Source organism: Xiphophorus hellerii, chromosome 4 (assembly GCF_003331165.1).
Source record: "Xiphophorus hellerii strain 12219 chromosome 4, Xiphophorus_hellerii-4.1, whole genome shotgun sequence".
Taxonomy (NCBI): domain Eukaryota; kingdom Metazoa; phylum Chordata; class Actinopteri; order Cyprinodontiformes; family Poeciliidae; genus Xiphophorus; species Xiphophorus hellerii.
Window position 1 is genome coordinate 23556320 of NC_045675.1, and position 25094 is coordinate 23581413.

Consider the following 25094-nt stretch of genomic DNA (forward strand, 5'->3'; position numbering starts at 1 on the left):
AGTACATTTTTGTATTTTTCTGTCAATGTTTGTTTGTCAGCTCAAGTTTGGTTACATGCCAGACATTCACAATCAAAAGGAATTAGATGGCACTTGGTATTTACCAAAAAGAAGAAAACTCAACAAATTTGTATACTCTGGTTTTATTCCAAAGAAAGAAATGAAACATCACATATGAAGAGCACATAAAAACATATGGTCAGCACATATCGTCCTCCCATGTTGTCAAAGACAGATATGGGCACAACATGTGAGCAAGCAAAAGAAAAGGATGTGACAGATTTCCTTGTTGTTATTACTGTTTGCACAGGGCAAACCAGCTGTAGTTTTGCTAGACTCACACTAAGCATTTTATTGAGGTACGCAGAGTCTCTTATGTCATGATGAGTAAAATCATAACTGCACATTGTCTGCTCCCATGCTCCAATTACCTCTGTGCTAATTTTGGATAAAGTGATCCCACTGCTTTGTATACTGCAGAACTCGCACATTTATATCAGGTCTTTAATAGTGTCCGAAAATTTCTTTCCCATCCGACAAACGTAAACATATCCACACATGAAAACACACTGAAAAAAGACAACAAGCTGCTGTTGTCTTGAGGTAATCTTTGCTTCCCTCATGTTAAATGACTTAAGTCAGAAAAAATCTCAGTGAATTCTTATGTCAGATTTTCTTTTATGCTCATTTCAAAATAAATCTATTCTTCAGACATACAATTTTTGTCAAAAAATATTCAATTTGAATACAGCAATATCTCTTTGAATTCACTCCACTGATTAAATAGTTTGCTTATCCTTTCTTAAAGAGACCAAAACTGCACATTTTCTTATTTAAAAAAAGAATACCTGAGGATTTTAGAGTGCATAATGCAAAGAAACAGATTAGTTGTTTCCATCCTTGTTGCTAGGTAAAGCTGACATCCTCTACTAATAGTTTCCAAAGTTGTATTCTTAAATGGTCTGCAGACAGTAGCAGTAAATGTGCTCTAAAGTTATGCGAGCAGATGATAGACGGCTCATGTTTAACATTGGTGCACAAAGAAATCAAGCAGTGACAACCATACTGCACTGCAGTTCTGTTGTCAAGTAAAACCTGATGCTGTTTGACTGAGACTGTGTTTGGAGCCAGTAGAGTTTGTCCATGCATAAACTCTTTGCCGATGTGTGTATGTGTGCCATCCTCCAGTGACTTGCTACTCTGAACCATCTGAACTGCTGTCATCTGTGTCTGGAGACCACATCATCATCCTCCAAAATGTTTGACAGATGGCTAGAGACCAAAAAGGAAGCTCCATAGTCAGCAGCAGCTCTTGGTCTGTTTGTGGCTTGACAGCAAAGGGAGCTTTGTGTGGCTAATATTTGAGAATATATCAAAAGTCCTTCAACTTTGTCTTTCTACAAACATCCATTGCTGCATCTATGCCCATTGTGTTTCTCTTCCAGTAAAATATCTGTCAGTTGATTATTTTCACATTAAATAATCAACTGATGGATCAAAAATGGCAGAAGCACAAAATCTCTTACTTGTGGCAACAGTCAGTGACATAATCATGCTAAAATTGTCTGATTGAGTGAAACTTTCCCCTGATAGGGACAGACCAGCAGATGCATTTTCTAAGTGATACCACCCTCAGAAAGGTTTCCAAATGGTCTTGTGACCTAATGGTGCGTTCCTTTTGTAGTCAGAAAGTTGGATCAGTTTCTAACACCGACTTTAATATCTAATGTGGCGGCTTCTTGTATCAACGATAGTAAGCTGTGGTGGAAATATGTTTATTTTACAAGGTACAGATGTAAGAGAGCGCCTAAGATCAGTGGTACATGTAACTTCTGCAACTTTAAACTGAAGAAATTAAAATTGGTATTTGTGGAAAGTACAACTCAAAAAGATAATTGTGAGAGGTGCTATGAACAATGGCTAATTGAATATCAGCAGACAGGAAATCCAACTTCGACTACGTTGACCAGAACGGGTCATTCTGAGTTCTCACTTCCGAAGTAAATTGAATGCAGCATATTGCCCTTCTTAGTGTTGTTTGCTGTCTTTTTTTTCTCCTCACATTAGAGAGACATAAAAAAAGTTGTGCAAATGGAGCTTGTGGAAGAATTACACATTCATCAATGAGCTATCACAAATTTTCCTAAACTGTCATTTTTATTTACAGTAGAATATGCACAGTTTACGATGGCTTAGTTTATTCTCCCGTAGTTTGGCTGATATGTAATTCCTCCCCCCCCCCCCCCCCCCCCCCCCCCCCCCCCCCCCAATTGCTGAAATGGCTAGAGCAGCCAGTTTCTAAAGCCAGTTGCATCACTAATGTTTTAGATATATTGAACTGTGGGAGTTAGGATTATTTATGGAGAGCAAAGGAGAGGATTTTCAGTGGAGGAGACAGTGGTTGGACTTTGGAGACTATCAACGTAAGATAGAATCTGATGGAAACAGATGGAGTCAGAAAAAAGCTTAGGAGGGACTGCCTGCTGCTTGTTTTAAGGATTGATCTGCTCTTAAGGAGATTCTTCGAAACAGATTGTCTTTTTTAAGAACCTTAGCAAGCCATAAAGACCAGCCAAACTAATTGGACTACAAGCAAACCGAGCCTTTAAGCCAACAGGAGCGCCATCCTGTCCCAGAGGTGTGCATGTGTGATGTGGAATGTGAAACAGTTTTCAGCAAAAAGAAAGTTTCTAGAAAAGATATAGACAATTAGCTTTTCTTTAAAATGCCCCCCCAAAATGTCTAGCTTATTGAAAAGTTTACCTGTGTGTGAATTTTACCATGTATTAAGGAGAGTTAAATTAATCCAATTTCACTGCAGGCTTGAGAAAGGTGAGGACAGCTGACCCAAGGCTGCACTAATTAGCCACATACCTGTCACAATTAATTGAATCTGAGAACCTACGAAGGCCTGGACCTTTGTCTTCATCACAAACACTTGTATCCAAATGTCCTCATCACACATGCCAGAAAGCATTTTCATTCACAAAGAAAATAACTTTTGCTGTAAAATTTTGGTACTGAGAAGTACAATTTTTCTCAATGGTTAAAAAATTCACAAAGAAATAAAGATTGTGCCTCTAAACAGAATTTCCATGCATGAACGGTGTCCTCCATGATGCGAGTCCTTATGCACTTATGGATGACAGGGCAGAGTTGCAGTGTAGTGATGGCTGCAGGCATGCACAGCTGTTAAAGAGAGAAGAGGATGGGAGAGGTCATGAGAGTGCACTCAAGGATATAAAGGAAAATAAATATTGCACTGTCCTTTTCAGCTTACAGGACTGACTACAGCTTTACAGCTGTTGATTTTTTTTCTCACACCCAAATGTTTGAGATCAAACAAATTACAATATTAGACAGAAATAGTCAGAGTGGAAAAAAACCCCTCTAGAATTGCACTGCTAATGGTGGCAGCATGTTGAATTACTTTATGTTCATTCTGATTTTGTTTTTCATTTTAGAGATTTTGTTCATCTTTTTTTGGTTGAGGCATTGTCTTTGGCAATTATTTCCTCAGATTATGGATGTACTGCAGCTTAAAGGATTTCTGCTCTTATGTTTTACTTTTGGGCAGTTGTTATAATTTGTAACTGTGGTAACAAAGTCCTTTTTTTTTTTTTTTTTTTTTTTTACCACCGAGAGCAACTGATTAGCTGCCAAAATGTCCAAATAATACCTGAAATACAACCCCAAATTCCAGAGGCGTTGAAACACGGCTTTACCAACAGCTGATTGTGTCATCCAGCATGTTACAGAAAAATATCATCGGTGCTGCCTGGAAACCAGGCATTGATGTCTGTTAAACATTGATGGCTGCTATCCAGGCATTAAACTGTTAGCTTGTCATGACAGTCTTCTATGATCCACATGCCCAGAGCATCACCATCCACAACAACTCTTTGTAGACACTAGCTCTGTTTCCATTAGCAATAGAATCGTGCAAAGTGAAATTACAAAAATAAATTTGCTTAATGGAACCATGCCAATTAAAAAAAATAAATAAAAACTCATGCTTTTCGACAAAAAGTTGTCATGCTAGGATGAGGTGGTTTTTCGCATTAAGCGAGTCATGTGACCGACAGGTGGATGTTACTACTGGTGAAAGCTTCAAAGAAGATGACAGGAAGTAGCCTTCTTTGTGGTTTGTGGTTTGTTTTTGTTTTTTCTTCAGACAACGTGCAGCTGACTCCCCTAGAACTCTCGGCATCGCAGAGTTTATAAAAAGTTGTGGCTCATTCTTACGTGTCGAATCCATAACTTTCCAGCTGTCTGTAAAGTCACTGATGACAATTTCCTTCAAGCGCTGCATACATAGCCACTCCCAAGTATGAAGGGCTTGGCAGCCACATTAGAGGCTTTTCAAACCTGAACAGTCTTTATAAGGCTAAATTTTGACAGGGCCAATCAAAAACCACTTTTGTTTCATTTGAACCATTAAGAGGGGCACTTGCCAGCATGTGACTGGATCCAAAATGAGACAAGCTGAAGCAGCGAAGAGTAATGAAAAATAATAAATAAATAGGAACTAAACGAAACAAAACGGGGAATAAATAGGGAACTGTCAAACTTGTGGTTGCAATGGCAAACTTATCAGTGAGTTTGGCACATTTTGCTGTGTCCACTTGTGGACCTTTTAGCTTTTTTAGCTTTTTTCTTGCAACTTTTCTTCATTCTCCATTGAACTTTTGAGATTTATCCAATTTCATTCACTTTCCTCCAATTCCTGTCAGCTCAAGTGGCAAAATGTGATCTGTCCTTAAAATGTCTACTGTAAATTTAGTTCACTGTGAAACTACTGTCTAGGTATTAAAATGTAATGGAAAGTCGTCTCTCCTGCAATAAAAATGAGGTGGAGGGAAACACAGTGGAAGAATGAGTGAAAACAATGCCATCCTTTAGAGCTTGCTTCTTTGTGCCTTTACTGGCATGCCGTTTGGTCAGATCTTTAGTTAGTGTGTTTGCAAGCCTGTTGCATCACCGATTCAGGCCTGATAAGAACTGTACGTTTGGCAGATTGCTAATGAAAATAACCTTTACACGTGTCGGGCTTCTGTAATGTCACAGCAGTGTGATGAAACTTTTGTTAGGTGGCAACGAAAACATATTTTCATCAACAATCTAAAACGAGAAAAATGAAAATGTTAGAAACCCTGAACCCCCTCCAATTAAAAGCCTTCATCGGCAGACGGCAGTACCCCATGCCACAGCTATAGCCTGAAGAAAGCTTATGTGTTTTACAAAGACCCACCCACTCAAATCTGATTGAGATATTTCAGTCCGGTTCCATACTGGAGAAAACAGTAGGAATAAGCAGGTAGAGTACTAAAACTGAATTGTTTAGCCAATAAAATGTAGTAATAATACTCTAGATACAACATTTAAAAAAAATAATTACAGTATCCTGACAGATCCTGCTCTCATTCTGTGATCTGGTAATTATCACAGCACAGTCGAATAATTACAGTAGCAAGAAATTACAATTAACCAATCGTGTCTCTTGCAGGAGGACTCCTCCGCTCTATTGTGTCTGCATGTGTGATTGAGCTTTACCCAGCAGATTACTCCACTGAGGCAAAGTCCCCACAGATGAAATGTGACAGCAGATTAATAACCTGACATACAAAAGTCAAAATTCCTGTTATGTCCTCCTCTATTAGGGCTTCATAACTAGATTTCTAATAGCTGATCCGTTGGTCAACATGGGGCCAACAATTTTTTACACTTACAGTTGATTTTTATTGAAGAATTTGATATAATGTAAGATTACAGTTAAAAATCGTTCTTACTGAATGATGTAAGAACATTCTTACATCAACTTTCACATTGTGTGAAAGTGTAAGATCAATGCCTACAAATTACAGAGTAACAGTACACAACAAATTAATATTTGACTTCAGCCCATCAGCAGTAAAGTGGGAAACTGTGGCAAGAATGGGTCAACAAGACACCAATGTCTGAGTGATTTTATTTTATTTTTTATTGCAATATTGCTTCCAGTTCATGCATAACTGTTTACAATAGGAGTAGCAAAAGGCAGATTTTTAAAAAATTGGAGAATTTAGCTTTTATTTAGCAGATTGTGGGTTAATTCTTAAATATGTATTCAAAAGGCATTTACTGAATGAAATGAATTAAAATGTATACCACATGAATTTTGTAGAGATTTGTAACTTTTATCTATAATGCACTAAAGATACTTGTTGATAAAGTCATGACCTCGAAAAAAGTCTTTAAAATCTTCAATTTAATAAAGTAAATGAATGCATTCATCCATTTGCTTAATCCTAGGATGGTTGTGGGGACTGAAGCCTGTCTCCAGCGGTCACAGGGGTCACAGTGAGGTACACACTGACTACTGTCAGCAGCAACTTTTCTGTAGTAATCATTTAGGATCACGAAAGCAAATAATAGGCTAGGATAATAAACAGATAAGGGTTTTCTTCATAATAACTGATGGGTATGTAACAACATGTGTTGGTCTCATTGTTAGATATGTTTTATTATACAAAAGGTCGGAGGAGCAAGAAGCGCATTGCATGTTTTAAATATTTCCTTTCTTCAACACAAACTTGTTAATGACCAGGTCATTAACAAGTTTCTGATTAACTAGGTGACCTGTCGAGGAGCTAATTCAATCATTTGAATCAGTGGCGTTTGACTCGTCTGAAACCTGCCAGGACCACCACTGAGAAACGCCGCTTCAGTCCGTGCAAACAAAGCATTTAATCCATGGCTGTTAAAGTGAAGCTGAGCCATATGGCTTGCCCTGGATCAGAACCAGAGATCCTGAGGACGATACTGCCCCACCTCAATCTTTGTCCAGCGCATTTACACCATCTGACGTTTATCGCTGCAGAGTTGCCACGGCCAGGATAGCTCTGATCTCACACAACCATGTCGCTCATTATCCCCTATGTTAGCCAGCTTATGCATTTTAATGTAGGTTTGGCACTTTTGGTGCTTGTACTACTGAGAGCAGAGGAAAAAGCATTTTGTCAACAGAGAATCAATTAAATCATTGTTTTTACTGATTAGGCTTATTTATCTACTGTGAAGAGTTTTTATTCTTTCACTATTGAGGGTTTCTCTCCGTCCAAATGTTCAAAACATTTTTTTTTTGTTTGTCAGTTTTGTTTGTTACATGAAGGCATATATAGCACACATTTATTTACCGCACCAGACCAAAAACACAGATGCATAAATCTATGACCAACACTTGGATGTCCCACAGAAACTGGCTCTCCTCTCATCTTCCAGATAAAAGGGGAAACGATGCATTATACATTTTCTCCTCTTTTTAGATGCTCATTACAGTACAAGCAGAGCCTTTGCATAAAAACAAGTCTTTTGTAATGAGAGCAAGCTTGCTTCATAAAACCGTAATTTATAATAACAAAGTATAGTGCTTCTCTAGTATCACATTGTGGCCAATAATATACTGTAAGTCTAGTGTTTTGCAGTTGTCTGCAGTGGATTTGTGTATGTTTTACTGTAATTATTAATATTTACAATGTACAGCATGCTAATATTTTATGTCACACCACAACTTGGTCAGTAAGCTTTAAGGATGATTTTTTTGTTTTGTTTTATATAATTCATTAATAAGGTGGATCCAAGTGAATACTACTTATATCAAACAAATTACAGTAAATATTTGTATCTCCCAAAGATGGTGATAGTATATTGAATTGGATTTAGTTTTGTATTTTAGTTGCAATAAAAGATGTTATGTAGTTAAGTTGTTTGTTTTAGTTGTCATCTGCAGTTTTAGTTCTTTTCCAACTTTCTTGTGTTTAAAAGTTACTCTGTGTTAAAGTTTTACATTCACAGGAGTCTGGTTTAAATATTCTCTGTGCTAATTATTGAAATACTCCTTGTTTTTGCTAAAGTGGCCAAAAAAAAAAACAGTTCATAGTTCACAACTTTTTAAGTGGATCAAATCAAACTTCTGTGTTCTGACCGGATATGCTCCGAACAAGCTTTTTTTTTGTCCCAAACTCTAATCTGACTTATTTAAGGTTAAGTATTTGCAGGTATGGAGTCTCTACCCAGTATCTACATTTTTTATAGATCAAACTTGTGCACAAAAATGTTTTTGTGAAAATTAGGGCTGAAGTGTATATAAGCATTAATTTCTACCTTCTTCTGTTTCCTCACATAAACTGGATTACAATGCAGATACATTTTAATACAACTACTCTTATTAACATACATTCTTATGCTAACTGTCAGGAAGTAAAATTAGTCTGATGTTTTTTTTAAGACAACACTTGCAACTGCAGGTCCTCACTAGGCTCTGTGGAGTTACTGTTCCTTTATTTTACACTCTTCAGCTTACTAAATGATCACTAAATCTAAGAAAATATCTGTAGTTTTATTTCAGCTGGTCTGAAAGAATGGATGTATGAAGCTGTAATTTTGCTCCTTTGCTTGTCTTGGTTTCAAGATACATGCAAACCCACATGCAGACTATATACTTACAGCACATTTAAGTAGTAACAACAAACTGGGGGGCAAAAGAAACTCATTAAAATCTTATCAGATTTAATGGCTTATTCTTAAACTAAATTGCTGTCCAATTTAAAATGAGTACAAGGACAATTTAGTTCTGTTTAAAGTGAGTGAAGAGGAATGTACTGTAGGATAAATATGGGTCCCAAAACAAACCAAAAACTAAGGCTTCAAGCCCTGTAAATGGATTTAGTGGAAATACCTTGCTTAACTTCGCACTAAATGGATTGGATACTACTGACACTTATCTCATTAAGTAATGTGCTTTTGTAGGAAAAGCAGAATCGTCAGCAGGTTTGAAATCGGAACTGCTAGAAATACAGAAATACGACAAGCTCCCTATTGGGAATTGTACAATTGTACAAAAATCAAACCTGTTTGAAATTCTGGTCGCCCCTTGTGAATTTTGGAGTTTATGAACTTTGCATGTCTTCAAAGTCAAATAAAAATAAATGTTTTTTTTTCCCCCAAGCATTTCTGCTTGCATATTAAATTTAGGACACACTCATCTCTCTCAGATCAACATACATTAATATGTTTTCAAAGACAAAACAACAGCACTAAAAGTAAGCCTTTAACTTTTGAGAAGTTAAAATTAAGGTTTCTCTTCACAGCGTTTGTTGTTTATTGAGCATTTTCTCCTTTTTGGAAAGGAATCTCCTCACATCCAAATGTTCTTCTTTTTCTTCTTCTTTTACTTTGTAGTTCTGGATACAAGACACACATATAGTGCGAGCAGTCAGGTCGCATCTGAGCACTGAGACGTACAGAGTCCTACATGATTCATACACTGTGGCCTATTGAACCCTGCAATATAGTTGTGTAGTTTGAGCCGGAGATGAAGGCAAAGATTTAAAATGTTGTGCAGTGTATGGTATGAAACACACTGCCTGGCCAAAACAAAAAAAGCCACCAAAAAAAAAAAAAAGGCCACATGTTTTGTTGTCCCGCCTTTAACTTTAACTACAGCACACATTGGCTGAGACATTGTTTTGCTAAGCTTGTGCAATTTGACACGATTTATTTTCATCCAGTGTTGCATTCATTTTCCCCAAGTGAAGATCTTGTATTGATGACGATGAAGTGCCTGAACACTGTGCAAAGTTGTCAGTGTGGTTCAGGTCTGAACTATTGGCTGACTGATACATGTAAGAAAATTATGTCTCATGCTCCCTAAAACACTCACTTTGTTTTTTTTCTTTTTTCTTTTTGCATTATTACAATTCGGTTCTATTAACTACAGATAAAAACAAAGGAATAATAGTTTGAAGGGCAAGATGATAAGATAAGAAAGTAAAAGGGAAGGAAAGTGCAACCATAGCAGAGTGTTGTGTATGTTTGTGTGAGTATGACGCTGAGTGACAGAGTGTGTCATGTACATGAAGGGGCAGCTTGTAAGAGAAGAGCAAGAAGGCCTGGGTTCTTGGAGGAGACTCTCTCTCTCTGTCACATTGATCAGACTGAAACATCACACACTCCTGCTGTGTTGGTGATCTCATCGTAGAAAATACTGAATGGAGGTGAATGTACAATGAGCTGCCCCATATGGAAATAATGGAGTCTTCACTTGTAATTGCAGAAATAGTCTAACATTGAGAGAAGGCACTGGCCTCTGAGCATCTTTGTTGGTGATATTATAGCATTTTAGATGGTCAGCTGACCATTTGATGATTACATTTCAATACTCAATGAGTGTCTTCAGATAATTTAGTCAAATAGTGGAGAATCCCCTAACATTTACATTTCAAGCATCCTGAGGTGAGTGAACCATCTAGAAAACATAACATGAGATTATTAGGCCACTGAATTGATGTTCACTGACTCTGTAGCAGTGATACACACAGTATGTACAGTGATCAATGTTTTCATGGAAATGAAAGGCTTGTACTTAATAGTGTGGCAGGGGTTACAACTGCAGAATAAATCATTCATGTTAAACCTTGAAAATTAAGCATAAATTCCACAATAAAATTAAATGCAAAAGAAAGTTTCTAGGTCACGATCATTGTAAGGCATCCTACTCAAACAAGGACAAAATGTGTTTAAAAATGAGAAAAAAATTCAATTTAGTTAACAAAGCATCAAGTTTTAATAAAAAGTAAATCAAACAATAAATAACAAATTTGAGCCCAACTCAACAGAGGTCAACTGAACACAAACAAAACTGACCTTCCTACAAAAAATAAATGGCTGCTTAAATCTGCCACATGAGGGAAGCACAACATAAAAACTGAACAAAAATTACAAAATTAGCTAAAGCTATATATGAAACAGATAAAGCAAAACTAACTTTAACTTAGCACTATTAATACATTCAAGTTCAATTAATAAGTGAATATTAAAGGTTCAATTAAGTGAATATTAAAGAGACACAATTAAATAACTGAAGTAAAGTTCAACAAGCAAAGTTCCCCTTTAATCTTTTAGAAAAAGAAGCAGTATGCTCTAGGCTTTGTCCTCCAGCTGGTCTGAGTTTGCAGAGCCTCAAAACAAAGAACAGACAAATATTAGCTAAAGTGTGCACCCATTAGAAAAAAAAAATCTAAATAAAATTATTTTAACTTGAGCATAATGTAAGCTGTAACTAATAATGTCAATTAAGAAAATCAAATAAATACTAACACTTTGTGGTGGTGGTGGTGGTAGGAGCATCCACCACAAACATCATGTCATGGTTTTTGTCAGTATTCTCTTTGTATCCATCTTTTCCATATACCAACATAACTTGGATAGTGTGACAGCAGTTTTTTAATATAAATAATATTCAAGCAAATACGTACTAATAAAAACTAGGTCTTAAGCGTGGAAATTAGCAGATTTATTCTAAATGAAGTTAAGTCTTTCCAACTTTACATGTGTTCCTGTTGTATTTTGTTGTTTTCCCACAGGGTTGGTGGAAACTATTTTTATTTCAAGCTTTGTTTATGTGTATGCAATGCAGGAAACCACAGATGAGATTTTACCATGAGTATATATATATTGGTTCTTGGCCAAACCAGCCATCCAATCACATTGGGCCGTGCTACTCTGTGAACAGAATTGCAAATAATCTATAGTCTTATAACAACAACCTACAAATGGAAAATTGTTAATTCCAATGCTGTGTAATTTTTGTTACCCCCTGAAAAGAGATAAAGGTTTTGTGGTACTATTAAAATGATACCTACTGTTATTGTGCTCTTGCTGTCTCTAATGCATATTTTCTTAGATAGAGTGTACTTTGTTATTGTTTCACATTGTTCCATTGTTGCTGCTTGACTAAACGTCTCATAAAAATGTTGTTGTTTCCTCAAGTCTTTTGTTTAGTGAACAGAGGCTTATGAAGCTGTAGTGAATTATTAAACAGGGTGAATTATGGGGCTGCAGCAAGTGAAGCAGAGAGACAGACTGAAAAGGAGAGAGAGAGGGAGAGGTCTGGACAAAAATAGGTCAACCTTAGCTGTGGCAACCCAGGGACGTAGAAATGATGCTCTCTCTGAGGAGGAGTTCATTCTGTGTATGTGTTTGTGTAAAAAATGTGTATGTGTGTTTTGTGAAGGCTTCAAATTTGTTAACAGTTCATGTTGTAACGTGAAATCAGTTTTAAAGAGACCTAAAGGCTCGCTACAAGAGTCATTAAAGGGAGTGAAATGTCACCACACCAGTAGTTTGCATCTTGTAAATAAATCTGATTTTGAGTCATCAGCGCAGACTAATAATACAAGATGTGACTTAGAGTAATAAATATGTTATAAACTGTTTGCCGTTTTTTTCAATTAATTTATTTTTTCAAACTGTTGTCCCTAACTTATTTGGAATTTAAAATTGGTCATTTATCAAACATTTTGCCTTTCCCCATACACTTTATTAAAGGTTTAACCAAATTTGCCTTGTTTCCCTTGTTTCCAACACAAAACTCTGAGAGACTACTGGACTAAACCAGCCCAATAGTTTCACAGTACAATTTCACTTTAATCGTAATTTGTACAATTCCAACGCAAATGCTGTGACTTCAGCTTTTTAAGTTAATATTGCCAAACAAACCAGTGGTTCCTGCTTATTAATACTGTAGCACACAACATTTGATCTCGCCATAAAATCTGCCAGATATTTTTTTGGGACATGCTGAAAAGTTCTACCACATACATTGCCACAGCTCTGTTATATAAGTTTTACTGCACATATGCACTAAAGCCACAACCAACCTCAATGTCACATAACGTACAAACATCATTTAAAGCACCAGCGTTATGCAAAATCGACTTTTTTTTTAGCTTGATATCAAGTCATCATGTTACTCTCTCGTCGAGCATATACCCAGAGAGTCGGAAAGGATGTTCCTAAATAGACAGATGCCAATTTCAAGGCATTAGTAAGACTATGATGCAAAGTCAAATTTCTTTTAAGTTGTTTTCAGCATTTTCATACCAACTGAAGGTGACATAGTTTCTTGAATGTGCTATAGAATGGAACCATGTGCCTGGAAAATACATAATACTTCCCTCGTCCCTTAATTCTCACAGCACTTTACTCACTAGGGGACAGTGATGGCAAAAAGGTAAAAAATATATAAAAAAAAAAAAACGGGGAGCTTACTCACTTATTGATTCATTTTGGTAATAATTACCTGTCCATTTTAGGGAACTCAAAACACATTGTGGTATTATTCCCAGACGGTCAGTTGATCCACGTGACAATGCCGTCAGTAACAAACTGGACATGAGGCGGCAGATTATTGTGAATTCAACACAACTGATCACACCACACGTCACAACAACTTGATAGGACATAATGTTCCAAAAGAAATCACTTTAATTTCCTCACATTTAGATGCACATAACACATGTTTTCAAAAGGGCATCGTACATGGCAGCTCACAGTGAGACAGTCACATAACAAAGCTCAAAATTCAAATGGCTGCGTTTTGCGTATGTTGCTTTTTTTAGAGTTTTGAGCCTTCAGTGTCAAACATTTGCATTAAAAGTCTTAGCAAACAGCTTTTAAATCTTTTCTTTGAAAACATTTCCATCTTGGTGAACCAGTAGCAATTCACTGTATGTCAGTCCGAGACCAAGTAGAAACTGTGGCATTGCGAACACAGGAAAATGTGTTGTTCAAAACATCAGAACGTATTAAAGAAAATATTTTCAATGATTCTGGTGAAAACTGAAGCTTCCATTTAAAGTTGTGCTTTTTTTCACATTCATCTGGCTTACAAATATTATTTTATTACATAGTGATCTTAATTTAAGTGGGAAAAGAAAAAGCTAATCGAAAGGATGAGTTGAAGAAAAAAGAATTTCATTCCCTCAATCTATGTAAAAACAACGCTGCAATGAAAAATCTCAGTGCTTGAAAAAGAAATCCAAGTTTATCCTTCGTTATTCTGCTGCACAGGCTAAAGCAGTTCAACAAGAGTTCAAGAGACGGCAGGAGGAGATGTTTTTCTGTGTGAATGTCAATCTTTTAATTTATCACATCATTTCTTTACTTTATTATAGAAGTAATCCATCGTTTTTATTAAGCACCCATTCAGTGAAGAACAAATCCATCATCTGTTACCAAACAGGTGAGAGTGTCGCCACGGAGCAGCGTCACCTACCTTGTTTGAGTCTGAGGGAATGTTTGCAATGGGACAGATTTATTTCTGTTTGCATGGGCACACATTTGGCTGTCTATAGCAAGCTTTGTGTGCTTATGTGATGAAAATACATGCCTCTTTATCTAGTCCCCCTTTCTGTGTGTTTGTGTATGTGTGCGTGCGCATCAATGACAGGGTGAAGAGGTTTGTGCTTGTGCATGTGTGTGAGTAAAAGTGAGAGTAACAGAGAGAGAGAGAGCGAGAGGAGAAGCATGACCTACATTTGGCAAAGCTCATCGTATGAGCATGAAACTGCCTAACATCACCCCAGAGCTCTTCAGCGCAGAACCACACGATTGGCTGCTTTCAGCTCCAGCCTGACAACAGCACTGGCATCACCCAGGGGGAGGAGGGGTAGGAGTCAGAGGGGAAGACAAGAGAGCGTGGAGGACATGGATGGGAAACACATACATTGGATCCAAACAGAGAATACATGCAAATTGATCGAGAGAGACAAAGAATGGCAGAAAGAGGCCTTGGTATATAGTTAAAGATTTCCGTGTCTCCGTGTGTGGACTTTAAAGACATTTTTGGGATTAAAATACGCACACGTATAACATACAGATTTAGTCGCCACCCTTTGGAGAACAAAAGCTGCTTTACTCAGGGTAAACAACCACGTTTTAGGGTTTAGATACGTCATAGCAACACTTGTGTGTTAAAAACAGCACTAGTTATGCTCTGCCTTCAAATAAGCCGTTGAAAAATAGAGTGCGTGTCTTTTTGATATATATTTTCTCTTTAAATTATATATGTAGTTTATATACAGGAAGGGCAAAAGACTACTGGACTTTTGGCACACTTACTTTACTTTTTGTGTTTTGTAGCAAATGAAATTTTATATGGGAATTAAACTGTTTTGCTTTCATATTCTGTTTTTAGTATAATAATATTAAAACAGGAGTAGATGGTTGCATTGATGCAGCTTTGTGTTTAGCTCCTGTTTTATGTCAAACCACATTGAGACTGCATATATATATACATATATATATAGGACAATGCATAATCAAATACTTTTGGTTGGTTTGTTTAAAGGAGAACTGCCTGTAAAGCCTTTTCTTTATTAATTTAACACTTAATGATTCCAAGCTGAAGCAAGAAGCTGCGGATTTCATCTGGGACCTCTCTGTGTGGGATTTTCATGCTCTCCTCATATATGTGTGGATATACTCTGGAGGGATCAAAGTTTTCTAATATATTCCAACAATATGCATGCAGCATTAACTGAGGCTGTTTTTTATGTATCTGAGTAGTGAATAAGTGTGTGCATAGTTGATTCTCACATGGGGTTTAATGTTAGCATTGTGATGGACTCACAAGCAGTCCTGGATTTCTGCATTTTTTTTATGCCTTCTAAAAGCTGCGAAAAGGATCCAGTGAGCCTGAAAAAAAGAATGAATCAATTAATCAATTAGTTTACAGGCAAAGAAAGGTTTGCCAAAGGGTTCCCGAATTTCCAAAGTTAGCCTCATAGTGTTAAAGCTAATCTAACTCAAAAACAGCTGGAACAAAAGTACAAGAGAAAAAAAAAAATCATATTTGTCATTGTGTTTTTAAGAAAAAGGTTATAGTTCAATTTACAGCATGTCAAGATTCAGATGTAATTGTGGTTTCTAGTGAAGGAAATCAATGCAAGAACAGCTCTCTCTGTTTCTGTCAGCTTTGGATTTGCCTCGCTACAGATTTATACCATAAAGTGACCAAAGACACCAAACTCAGCAAACAGCCCACATGGGCTCCTCTTCTTGTTCTTTCACACTCTGTCTGCTTCTTTTCTCTTTCTTCTCCCGACATCCCCAGGCAGAGGGCTTTATGGGAATCGCTCTGGCTCACTCTTCACGGCTTTAATCTTTAAGTTGTTTCCATAGAAACAACTATGTTCACTCAGTTCTGCGGGATGGCTTGTATAACTATAGAAGAAAGTCATCATCCGACACAAACCCCCACTTAGCAACAGAGGATAAACTAAGACACTGTAAACTCATTGATTCAATGAGTTTACAGTGAATCAATGCAGCAAAGATTTAAACATAAATGTAGTTTTGGTGAATAATGATGATGTCAGGCACTATTAATGCAGTTTTATTGACTAACATGGATCACGTTTCAATAAAGTCCTACAAACATATGTAGTGATGTGACTGAATAATCTTTATTTTACTAATTAAACAGAAGTTATCAACAAAAATGTATTTTTTGGGTGAGCAAAAACATTAGGACACGCTACCTCCTCATAGCTAGTCTTACCGCCTTTGCTGAAAAAACTTTAATGCAATGCTTCTTGTAGCCATTACCAGTCTCCGACACTGATAGGAGGAAAGTTGGTTCCACTCCTCACTATCAGCTGTGAGATGTTCACAAAGTTCCTTACCTGAGCAGTCCGTTTCAAGCTCCCAACAGCATCTTAATGAGATGAAAAACTGGCTAAAGACTTCATTTATTTTTATTTTTATCCAATCCTTAGTGGAAAAGCTGTCCAATTCAGCTTCAACTTTCCTTTTTGGGCAGATGGTCTCACATTTTCCCAAAGCGCCATCTGATGCCTGAAAATAATTTGCAGCTCATAACACCTCCACCTCCATGCTTCACAGTTGTTGTGAGGGTGAGGGTCTTTTCTTGGAAGGCTGATTGGTTTAGACCGCTGTGTCGTCTGTTCTGGTGTCCACATATTTTAGTTTCATACTCACTTGTCCAAAGAACATTTCTACAAACTCCTGGAACATAGAGTTCTCTGGCAAGTTTTACTCTGGCCTTAGGCAGTAAACCTTTTCCTTTTAGAGTATGTCCCATGACAGTTTAGCTTTCTTGGGCATGTTAGTAGTTGTTTGACTTGTATTCCGTTTTCTGTGCAGTGGTGTGGTTGCTTTCAAATTCCTTTAAAAATCTCTTACCAGACTTGGCAACAACCTGCTGTCTGAAGGCCTTAGGCAGTTCACTATGGTTTTCACTCTCACTTCAACAGTCAGGAACACCAAACTAAATGATTGAAGTTTAAACAGGACAAACCTGCATGTCATGTGAAATGTCTGTGTGAAATTGTGGGGTTATTATATTTCATTCCACGTCAGAAATTGTATTTATTTAATCACATATTAAAGAACATTTTAAAAAGTATTTTTTTTTTCAGATTTTATCGGGACATTTACCATTATTTACACATCTGGTATGTTTTTCCAATATCATGCAGGTCTTGTGTAGCTACGTAAATGTCTGAGCATAAGTCATTTCAACATATTTTTCAATTATTTTGAAAAATAAATGGTGGTGAAAATTCTCCTTAAGGAGGACAGTCCCCCTGAGATGAAATAATTAAATACCCATTAGTCAAAGTCAAATGAATAAAGCCATTGAGAATCAGTCTGGAGTTGTGCAACATGACTTGTTCTGGAGCACAACAAGAAAAATAAACAAAAACAGAAATTCTGAAATAAATAGGCGATTCAACGAAATGTGTTCAAACACCCTTCAAAATTATGAGTGATTATGTTCTAATTACACAATAAATACTGCAGAGTTAAATCAACACTATGTCAACACACACGTCTATTTTGTCCTTATCAGAATTGGTGTTAACTTAACTCTTACAGACTTATTTCAAAAATAGTTTGAGTAGTTACAACTTTTTCAAGAGTTACAACTACTCAATTTCTTGTTGAAATAGCTCTGAAAAGAGTTAAATTAACACCAATTCTGATAAGGACCAAATAGACTCGGCATAGTGTTGATTTAACTTGCTGTGCATGTGCTGTGGCTGATTTCAGCCATTCTAAGTGAGAATAAATAATCCGAATTTATTACTCCTCAGAAATGACCGTTTTTATTACATTCTACAGAACATTTTAAAATGTAATTTCTTCCATTTGTACGACTTATATATATTACCCGCATATTCTGTATCGTTAAAATTGATATTAAATATCCATATGTTCCCATTTATAAAAATTGCTTACATAGCCTAAGTGAAGGAAGCCAGAAAAGTGCCAGAATAAGATTCCCATTCAAATGTTATATGGCTGATTATGGACATAAACCACTTTTTGCAGCAGATAATTGTAGGGAATATTTACAGTAGTTTCAAACATTTGCCTTGCACAGGACATTGCCTTATGATTGATAGTGACTGTGATACTTGTGCACAAAACCCTTAAAGTTGGTCCTGAGATGTTGTCATATGGTGTAATTTGTGCATGGAAAATTGGAGTTAATATGCCACTGAGATAGAGACTGTAAAAATAGACTTATGATAGGGGAAGTTTGGTTCATGATCAGATTGTGGGATAATCTGAACACCAATCATTGTGCATGGTTTAATTAAGTAACAGGATCTCCTCAAAAACAAACACAGACAGACACGTATACAGCCGCAGACACACTATGACCAGTGGTAGGAGTCCTCCATAACACATGCTCAGCAGGAGATCACCCCCCTCCCAGCATATGCGCCGGTTTCCATGGAGACACGCAGTTAAAAATAACATGGGCGATGGCTTGTCTTGTGCCATTCCACCAACATGGCTAAAGCTTTTGCAAACACACATACCTTAACACACACAGTGGTGGAATAATGCTGGCTGAAGAAGGCTTGACAAGCACACCCAGAGATTGGTTTAACTCCCACCCCCCTCCACACACACACACACACACACCCTACACACTCACTGCCGTCAGCATTGGTACCACTGTGACATCTTCCCACACACCTAATGCCGGTCTATACAGTGGTGCTCTCAGATTATATTTTTGGAGGGAATCTATAAAAAGAACACCTGCAACTGCAGTAAATGTTAGGTTGACTACAAATTTTTCAAAGTTGAGATGTTTAACCACATAGATGCGTCGTGCTTTTTTTTAAAACATTTTTGTCTTGGAAATGAGCTTGAAATCCTTGTTTCAATTTAGAAATATACGATTCAGTATCTTTTTTACCTGACAGTGTTAATGCTAATCATAATGGTTTTTGTTTGGCCAAAAGGTGGCACGCAATAAGGGTTGACACACACCCCCCACACACACACACACACACACGCCCACACCAATACATGCACACACACACACACACTTTCTGGAGGATTTGGTGGGACTTAGTAAAAAACAGCCCTTTCAACAAGTTAAAGATTTTACGGAGAAGAAAGTTGTATTTGTTGTTTAGTTGTTTCTGCCAGCGTCTTTAGATTTCCAAGATTCGGGGCGCCTCTGTTTGCTTTTTTATCTTCACACCTTTTAGTGGGTTTTCAATGAGTGTCAATTTGTCTTTTATTTTCAGTTGTGTTTCTCGTTTGATGGTATTGACGACGGTAGGTTTTAACGTGTTGTTGTTTATTTGTGCATCTATTGAAAACAGGTTACCTGACAATGAGACCCTATGTCTAAGTCAGATTTACCTTGTATAAATAAAGGTTAAATAAATAAAATAAAATTAGTTATATAAAGTCTCCAAGCACTGCTTTCCTAAAGACAGTCCTGCACCATGATGTTCCCACCTTTAATGATCGCTGTTGGTACGGTATTTTGGGGATGATGTGTGTTGCTCTTGCCTCTCCAAACGTTGAGTGTGCAATGACAGCCAAAGCGCTTAGTTCTTTATTTTTCACAATATTGGATCAGTTTGCCAACCAGAACATATAATGAACATCAGCTTTTTCTTGTGAACTGAGTTGGCATGGAGAACGCTGTAGTTTAGTGCATTACTTGTTTTTTCCATGGCAAAACTCTACCAGCTAATTCCAGGTCTCTCTGAAGGTTTCAACAAGTGCTCGTTAACTTTTAGAAAACTCTTCCAATTAATTTTCTGAGTTGGTTGGAACAGCCTGGAGAGCTTCTCTTTAATTTCATGAGCTATCATTTAGAACTGGCACTGATTGGGAGCAGGACTACTAAGAGATTTTAGCTGTTTTCTTGGCTTTCTATTCCTTTTTACGGCTAATTGTCTTCATGTGTTCAGTACTTATTTCCTGTGGCATTGTACTTTATCACGCATAACCAAATTTACTGACTTACTTGTTTTGATTTGTTTGTCTGTGAGGATTACTTGGATTTTCACTTTCATGCAAGTAGCCGCATCAGAAACACATTTACTGAGGAAACATTTGACACGTTCATTGCATTCATTTCATTTCATGCGAATCTTGAGTTTGTAAACAGACTTAACTGCATATATGTTTCTAAGGCGAAAAACGGTCCCAGCACTCACAAATAACTTAATTACACTGATTTCTGCCAAGCCACAGGCAGCTTTATCTGAGTCTGTAGTTTTCACTTTTCACCACCGAGGGGCAGTAGAGGAGGTTGTATTTCATTGAGTTTGTAAAGCGAACTTTGAGAGCAGCTTCGGAAAATAATCCTGTTGCATTGGTGATATTTTTCTTTGACTCTGAGTCACTGTGGCATAGAGAGCGCTATAAATAAACCTTTTAGTTTCACTGTCCTACTCTTTGACTCGCCTTAAAGAAAGCTTTCACAGCCTAATAAGAATGCGCACACAGTGTTTAACATGAATGCGGTGCAGGTTAGAGCAGAGTGGAAGAGGAACAAAAAAGGAGCCACTGTGGATTAGTGAGCAAGAATGATTTATTCATTTTAGTCTTGAGGAAAGGTGTTGAGGGGAAAATATAGCACAAGATGTTTCATCAGTCTTTTATTAGAAGCAACTAAGCAGAAAAAATGCTACAAATTGAACATTGAACCTATCAGTAATGTAGTGGAACTACAACTATGAGTATTTTTCAAAGAATAGCACATTATGTGTGCTTAAGATGTCTGTGTGACCCAGCATTGATGTTTCACATAAGACATTACAACCTGACAAACAACCACAGGGGCTACAAGCTATTAAGAAGCTCCCTGCAGTCATGTTGGGGAAATCTGCTGTAAATAAATGAGACAAACCGCAAGGAGCATATGCACATTTAAAATTCACAGTGATCTTCTCTCCTGCCTGCTGGTGCTGACCACCGCGGTAAAGCGTGCAAACCCACGTGTGTGCAGACTTTGCTGGTCTGTGTCGTTCTGGGGCATGGCGGGAGGTTGAAAGCTCCTCTAGCGGGCCGCTGGCTCTGGCGGCTCTATTCCAAAGTCGGTGAGCTGCCAGAGCTCCAGATTACAGCAGATTACCAGGCAGGGTGCTCTTCCACTCTCTCTGTCTGTCTGTGCACGTTTCATGCCGTGTATTTTGTGACCACACTGTAATATTTTACCTTCACCAGACAAACAAAGTTTTCTTGACGGCTTCATTCAACAGTACCTATAGGTAATTGTGTTTGTGATATTTTTTATTATTTTTTTATGTATTTGTATTTTTATGCTTCCTTTTTGGTTTAGAGTTTATCAGCAGCTGGCAATTACAATGAATCACTTTATTCCTGCAAAAACCCTCTCTAAGGTCTTCACTCTCTGATGGCAGCAGTAGAGGGCTTGAGCATTTGATACATATTCCCAGCATGTAGTGGATTAATACATTAATACTTTGAGGTTGAATCTCCCCCTCCCTTCGTATATTACTGCATCAAAAAGAGATTACGGTCAGTGACAGGCCATGCACAGGCAGGATCCTACCATCTGAGGCACGCAGATGAGGGGGTGAACTAGAGAGACAAATTAGAGGAAAAAAACAGAAATTTCAGTTTGTGAGACAGCATAGGCTTGCCTTACCGCTAAACCATAATGTGGACATAGAGAAGGATTGTTAACATAAAGAAAAAAAGAAAAAAAACAACATCTTAATGACAGAACCAATGAATGGGGAACAGAATCGGGTGGGTGGGTGAAGAGGGGGAGGGTCTATGTGTCTCCAAATGCTGTTAGTTTGGATGCTGGACTTGCAAGGGAATGCTTCAGCAAGTTCTGCAGGAGTAAGTGCGGCGATGCTACTGAGCAACAGACTAAAAGGATTCTGCAGGAAGAAAGGAGGGGCTGCGTAGAAAGCAAAAATTGTGGGAAAGACACAGTAGACGGCTTCTAATCATGGCGTTGGCTTGTCTTGGTCTGGGCTGTGCCCCCGTACAGTCCAAAGGTACCGTCTATTACATCCCTGTTTATCTTGTCATGTTTTATTCCCTGTTTAGTTCATGTTGTTGTCTGGAATGTCAAATATCTTTAGAGTGTATGAGATGTTGCTTTGTTGTTGTTCTGACGTATGAGCATCAGGAAAACCGATGCTGTGTGGCGTTGTGCAGGAGGTATATCACACCAGCTTGTTTATCAGCTGATGCAGTGTAATTGTTGTAACATTAAGGTGTTGTGAATGGAAGCTCAGTTTAAGATTATGTCACAAAATGTGACCAGCACCTCCTGAAAGTTTCTAAAGGTGGTACATAGTGGAGCTTTGTGGGTTTTGCATTTTATGACTTTAAAGATCAACTCTGATCTGCCTTACTTGAATGTCTTGTTCTTTTGACTTCAAAAGAACAAGACATTGGGCAACATCTCAATACCCCAGAATAACAGGAAGTCAAGGTTTATTGCTATAATATCCCTAGATAACATAATTAATTTAGAAAAAAATATGAATTCCAAAAACACTTAAGTACATTTATTTTATAGAAACTGTCTCTACGTTTATTTTTCTAGCACATTAATGTTCATCCATTAGAAATAGTGGATTTATATATATATATGGTTGTATTTTGTATTTCATCTTAAGATAAGGAGTTGCCATAGTGACAGACACTAACAATGCCTACACTTAGTTGGCTATAGAAACTCCCTTTCTTTATTTTTTTACAATGTCCTCCATTGCCATATAGAGGAACCATAATCTGATGCATGCTAAAGTGTATCACATGTTGCTTATTTGCACGTGCTGTTGTGAAAGGCACATCTAAAGCATGTGACGAATTAGAGGCAAACATCAAGTTGCAGACGAGACCCTCTGAAATCCAAAGTAAATTGTCTCTTGTATTCTGTTATTGGGATATTTTTGGTGGTGCTAAAGCTGCATTTGCAGTTAAAAGAAAAATAAACGTAGAGGCAAAGGTTTGCTTCGAAAAATTCTGAATAAAAATGCCTGTGCACGTGGCTGGACACTGCAGGATTTCCTTTGCAGCCAGCTAGTGTTTCTTATATAACAGCTGTCTGCTATGACAATATTCTGCAGCTACTGCCATAGGGAGTGTGCTGCCTGACCCAGATACACCCTAATACATTCTCCACTAATGACTTACATTCACTCATATCTGTACTAGAGAGATGGGGAGATCATATAGCTGTGCCAGAAAGAGAAACGGCAATGGTAAATTTGTGTTCTCATTACAGTTGGCATGGAGGATGGGACACTGTTGGGATCTCCTCATAATGTGATGGTACCACTCGTTTTACGCTACAGTTTAACTTCTCATCAAACCTAAAGAGCTGCATCAACAGACTTGCTGTGATTCTGAAGCTTGTTCTATGATTTTTATTTTTAATGTCAAAACTATAGGAGAATAATAATGTAATCTTCTTCTTACCCATTTTAATCTGTGTGCTTGATGTGCTTTATTCTACATTTAGCATGAACATTAGCTCTTCTTTTAGTCCAAGCGTTGGTGCAGCTAATCAGTACTGCCTCAAAGGTTGCACAGGTGTTTTACTTTTTATTTGTTTCTATAAGAAATTAAGATATTATTAAATAACTAGTGGTAAAACAATATATATATAAATGAACCAAGCCTGCATGGTGACTGAGCCTGGAATAACAGGAGATGCACAGGATGATTTAGGAAAATTTAAAATAAATATGAAATGTTGCAATAGTCAAATAGAGTAGACAGGTTAGGGCATTGAGTGTTTCAGAAGTATCATTGCAACTTCTTGTGTCAGTTGTGTCTAATTGGCCATAAGCTTTAATTACTCGTGATTTTTGTGACACTTCAAAATAGTGTCATTAAAATACATTACAAAACAAATATGTCTACCTCCCTGTTTACAGCACTATTCCCCTGCTGCTTTTCTATATACTTCAGCAGTTTTGTTTGTGTCTGTCTGCTAAACCGATCTCTAGTATGCTAAACATGACTATCATTTATTATACTAGCTGCACCTTTTCTTGCATGAATTTAGAAAATGTGAATTTACTCTCTACTGTATTAAACGCTGCCGTCAAAATTATATTTCCGCTTCATACGAACAGTAACCATAAAGAAATACCGACTACTTGGGCCCCACAATCCTCTGTTTTCAGTTTTGCAGCGTATATGGCGAATGTATTCACTGTTTCTTTCTGTGTGCCACCGTTGGCGCTCAGAGGCAGTCTTAATGATGACAGTGTAAGCTGCTGACACTGCACCTGCAGACACAAAGATGGGGGAAACAGTTAGAGAAACACAGTAATAATATGATAGGTAGAACAGAGGAACGGGACTCAATTAAACCAGCGTAGATCTGTGGTCAGTTGTATGTTTGCCGAACATCAAATGCTGCCACAGATAGTGAAGTGCAGGCCAAATAGAGTTAGGAATAGCCAGCTCAGCTTTCTTAAAGATTTATTGTCAAATCTTACCATGACCTGTTTTTTAACACCATGGGATTAGATTTAAAATAAATCATAATTAATAGATATGTACTGTATCTTTTACCACTAAAAATGGCTTCTTAATCCTTGTCATAGGAAACGTAGGTTTTTAAATCCACACCCTAGATTTTAGGACAAAGAATCCCCCAATAATTAGTAAAACAAATTGGATTAATTAAATGCTGAGTATTCTATAGATGTTTGTATGAAGGCAAGTGAATGCATGTGAATTGCATGTGGGGGAAAAAAACTTATAATGAAGCAAACTGAATTTCAGTTTGTCAAGCAGCTCTCACGTCAATTTATGTTGTTGACAAAAGAGTTACAATAGCTCGACTGTGCCAGGAAACCATTTCACCAGATACTTTGAAATAAATCTATGTCTACATCAATGTATTTATATATAAATATGTGTCTACACACACAGACAGACAGATCGATAGATCGATATAGATATATAGCTTAATATAAAGA

The 25094-nt window shown here is 37.3% G+C and overlaps 1 protein-coding gene across 6 annotated transcripts in view; it reads left to right on the plus strand.

The window, feature by feature from the left end:
• nhsb (Nance-Horan syndrome b (congenital cataracts and dental anomalies)) overlaps positions 1 to 25094 on the plus strand; it is a 48533-nt gene that overhangs the window by 9003 nt on the left and 14436 nt on the right. Inside the window, exon 1 of one of the 6 annotated variants that reach the window (XM_032561552.1) lies at positions 21930 to 22142. The exons of the other annotated variants lie outside the window; for them this stretch is intronic. Coding sequence (XP_032417443.1) covers positions 22094 to 22142 — 49 coding nt within the window. The 5' untranslated portion in view covers positions 21930 to 22093. Of the gene's footprint in view, positions 1 to 21929; positions 22143 to 25094 lie in introns of those variants that run through there. 6 annotated transcript variants of the gene reach the window in all.